Source organism: Myzus persicae, unplaced genomic scaffold (assembly GCF_001856785.1).
Source record: "Myzus persicae strain clone G006 unplaced genomic scaffold, MPER_G0061.0, whole genome shotgun sequence".
NCBI classification, from domain to species: Eukaryota; Metazoa; Arthropoda; class Insecta; order Hemiptera; family Aphididae; genus Myzus; species Myzus persicae.
Window position 1 is genome coordinate 577,806 of NW_019103978.1, and position 4,828 is coordinate 582,633.

A 4,828-nucleotide genomic window follows, 5' to 3' on the forward strand; every position below is an offset into this window, starting at 1 on the left:
CGTTTTTCCCACACACACTCACACACACATAATATTTATATATATTTACACTCACACCGGTGCAAACACACTAATGCAATGTCCCACACTCGCGGGTAGGTATTTGCCTACGCGAGATGCGGCGTCGGACCCGCATCGTTACGTAATCGTGTGTAATGCTCTCAGATTTAACAACATTAAGCACCGGAGGCTGTGTACGGTGATCATTCGTCTGCTCAAACACAAAATAATATGGGTAGCAGAGTAAGACAAACAGCGCAGCATCCGAACACGTGCCGTGTTCATAATCGTATACGCTGTCGTCGTAGCCGCGGTAGTTGTCTTCGTCGAATTCATAAAATAATATGTGCTGTGTGTGTGTGTGTGTGTGTGTGTACATTATAAATGTGACGAACCGAGGCCGCCACAAAAGACACTCTGCTTCAGAAGGATTTAGGTGTGTTGGACGACCTATATACTCTAATTGCACTCGAGCCAGCTTATAATATGGCACATACGTACAAACATAATGTTATAATATTATCCGAAACTATAATGTTTCATACGAAACTGACTGTACCAATGTACGTCCACTCGTGGCGCACCGTCGACGGGCGTCGAAAACTATATTCATCTATATCATGTCTTAACGGTGGATCGAGATTAATAATTTTGCGCGAAAAATCGGACATAAAAAAAGAAAAGTATCCCCCCACGATACGGTGGTCTGCCTATCCGTAGACGAACGGACGTGGGAGCGACAGCATTTGCCGCAAGCTCATACATGCAGTTTCGCTGATTAGATCAACCATCCCTGCACTTGTACCGCCGTGATCGGATAAGATACCAGATGTGGCAATGAGAGATTTACCGAGATGAATGACTGTTTGTGCTATATGGAGTGGCAGTGGACAGGAACGAGACAAGTGTCGGAGGTGTGCTGCACAGTCAGTCTACTTTGTCAGATTTCACACACTGCCGACCATATAGTTTGAGTATTTGGAAAGTTTATACTGAAAACCCGGAAACACATTTATTGGTAACATCCGTATACGAGTAATATTATGTATTAAGACCAAGTAAAGATCGCTGCAATGTGCAAAAGTAGGTATATTTCAAACAAAACGAATAATTCTAAATGATATCATTACAATAGTCTACTACCTATTATACCGTGTTATCTGTTTGAATATAGTGATAATAACGTTCATAACACTTTTATAATACCTACCATATAATATTTTGATTGTGTATACACGACACACGAGTATCGATACGTTTATTAGTCGTCAACCATTATCATATTCATATTAGGTATGCGCAGTGTAAGGTTCCGGTTTGGTGATTATGATGAGATGAGAAAATTTCGACAAAAAGGGTCATAAATAGTCCATCCAGTCTCTACCCGAAGTTAAACTGAGTTACCACTGTTAGAGCTTTATGATTTAGAAACTTTTTGTTTGTCTATCGACGATGAGGTGGGTTTCCTTAATTTTGTATACCTACCTAGACTCATACAATAATGTTTAGCAGGGGGACGAGGTGACCGAGTGGTCTGACGCGTCCGCTGCGACGCAGCCGGTCGCGGTTCGATCCTCGGCCACCGGGCGGCATTTTTCTCCGGACAAGTCGCGGTGACCGGAGAACAAGTGCTGCCATCCCCCACCCCCGGGGCATGGCAGAAACCTACGGGTGCCCCATTCGAAATTCTGCCAAATCAAACACACACGTGTTCCCCCCTACCGTCCCAAAAACCTACAATACAAACCCCAAACCTATACAACACAAAAACCCAATAGCCTATGTCGCCGAGGGCTCTTTAATAAAAAAAAAAAAAAAATGTTTAGCACACGTTTCGTCACTACTGTCAACATGGAGCCAACTACCCACCTATGTCACTGATTATGATAAAAACTATTTGGGAAATAATTTATAAGCGAGGTGTATTTTTAGCATCAAATAAACATAAATGTAATTAATAAGGTGTATTTACATGAGTCAAAAATGAATCTAAAAAAAATTACATGAATTCTACTTTCGATTTTCTAATAAATAGTAAAACTATCTTAATTGAAATTGGCAACATTAATAAATTCAGTATAATGTTGTACTAATTATAGATGGCCCACCAACATTGTTATGTTAATAATTTAAATATAGTATGAAACAATATGTAATCAAAGAAAATATGACTCTAAGAGAGTAAGTCATAATTACCGTATTTATGTAAATTTAACAAACTAGATATTCGTATCCATAAACCTACATTTTTAATAATGAAATTGTTGACGGACGCATACGCATTAGTCATATAAGTAATGAATTAGTTATATTAAATCTAGTTTGTCTTTTTATCTGATATATAGCTGAAAAAGTTATTTTCTAGTACCTACATCAGTGACATACTTTGAAACTACTACCCCATTTATTACAATTTATGAATTTAAATTAATTATAACTAATATTTTACACGAAATGTAATTTAATTTAGAAAATATACTAAATAAAATACATACTCAATTACCAATAAATTTGACATTTGTATATACTGTAAAATGTTTGTGATACACAAATATTAAATTTGTTCAAAGTATCCTTCAAACAAAAATGTAATTCAAAATTAATGTTAGGTGATAACAAATATATCTTAATATTATCTTATTATTTTATCTAACATTAATATAGCAATCATTTTTTGTTCAAATCATTGAACATTTTTTACTTAATATAATTTAAACATATAATTATATAGGACAGAGGCAAAAATGTATAATACGTTATATTATTTTTATGCATTTAAGAAAAGTAGTGGAAAAAAAAAGGTTACATCTACCCAAAAACAAAAATACTCCGTGTACGCAGATGATAGTAACATATTTTGCAGGGGCAATAATCTACCAACATTAATTCAGCAGATACAAAATTGTATAAAGTACCTACTACAATGGAGTGAAACTTCAGGTTTTACTTTCTCTCCAATCAAATCACAATTCATTATTTTCTCAAAGAAAAACATCCCCTTCAACCCTTCTCTTAAAATGGAAAACACGAACATTCCTCGAGTATTCAACATAAAAATACTAGGCTTAACCTTTGATTCAAAACTAACATGGCGAACCCACATAAACAACATAAAAAATGAAGCAAAAACTAAACTCAATATAATAAAAACACTAAGTAACCTCGAATGGGGTGCAGAAAGCAAAACATTACAGAAAATACACAACTCAATAATCCTCTCAGCACTAGAATATGGCTCAATACTATATGCAGGAGCATCTGCTGTTACAATCAAAACTTTAGATCCTATTCACAATACAGCCTTAAGATTGTCAATTGGTGCTTTCAAAAGCAGCCCAGTTCTTAGCATCATAAACATCACAGGCTCTAAATCTCTTGAAAAAAGGAGAATAAAACATACATTGGAATACTCTTCAAAAACATTAATAGCAACAAAAAATCCCATCAGCACAATATTAAGAAACTCAATCAACCAATTCCAAAATAACGATATAAACGATCTTGGCACTCGTACAGCCACCTATGCCTCGTACCTCAATATTACTTTTACAAACCAACTTAATCCTCAAGTCTCTGAACAGCCACCATGGATTACCTCAAATCTTCTCATCTATTTCAACCTAACTGCACACAAAAAAAAAGAAACCGATTCCTACATTTACAAATCAAACTTCTTCGATCTAAAAAACAGTCTTCCACCACATCAAGAAATATACATTGACGCATCCAAAAACACGGAAGGAACTGCAATTGCAATAATCCAGCCAAACTCCCAAACAGCATTTCAAATCCCATCATACAACTCAATCTATACAGCAGAATATCTAGCTCTTTTAAAAGCCACAGAATTAGCTGCCACCTCGGATATCCAATCTTCAACCATATACACAGACTCTCTCAGCGCCCTCACAAACTTAGCAAATCCACAAAAAAACAACCCAATAGGCAACCTAATATTAAACATTATATTCTTATCAAAAAAAGACATCAGATTTCTATGGGTACCTGGACACAACAACATACCTGGTAACGAAATTGCAGACAAAATAGCCAAAAGGGCAACGAAAGAACCAACTGATTTCTGGAATATAACAACACATTTAGATACAAAACTCCTTATAAACACTAACCTTGACCAAACCTGCCTTCAAGAATGGAGATCAGTACGAAACAACAAGCTAAGAGAAATAAAATCATCCACCCTCCCTTGGCTGCCTGACTCATCACTCCCGCGTAGACATCAAATCGTACTCAACAGATTACGAATTGGCCATACACTTTACACTCATGAACATCTAATGAGCAAAAAGGAACAACCTATATGCACCTCATGCAACACCGTGACTACTGTCAAACACCTGCTAACAGAATGCCTCCTCACAAAAGATGCCAGAGACAAACTCATGCTCCCCAACAACCTTTGTGAAATACTAGCACTAAACACGGAAAGAACATCTTCACTCCTAGAACTTCTCAAACAAACAAACCTTCTGCAAAAAATATAACACAAATTCTAAAATACCACATACAACTCATATATTATATTATTTATATCATATAATTATCTTATATACTTTTTTTTTTTTCTTCTTCTTTATGCTCTAATATCATTAAGTAAATTATAATAAAATTGTAACATATATATGTTAAACGCCAATAACCCTGGCAGTTGAGGCGTATTTCTAAATAAAAAAAAAAAAAAAATACTCCGATAAATCTTTAGGGTCATACCTAAAAGGTTAAAAAAAACAATATCATAGTACCTAAACAAATAGTAAAAGTGAACAGTAAGTTGTATCTGTTATTCTTCATAAACACATCAGAGACA

The 4,828-nt window shown here is 35.4% G+C and overlaps 1 protein-coding gene across 1 annotated transcript; it reads left to right on the forward strand.

Annotated features, from left to right (window-relative positions):
* The first annotated feature begins 3,017 nt into the window (after positions 1 to 3,017).
* Positions 3,018 to 4,505, forward strand: LOC111037151. Its single transcript, XM_022319533.1, has one exon. The coding sequence runs from the start codon at positions 3,018 to 3,020 to the stop codon at positions 4,503 to 4,505; it is 1,488 nt and encodes a 495-aa protein (XP_022175225.1).
* Positions 4,506 to 4,828: the final 323 nt, after the last annotated feature.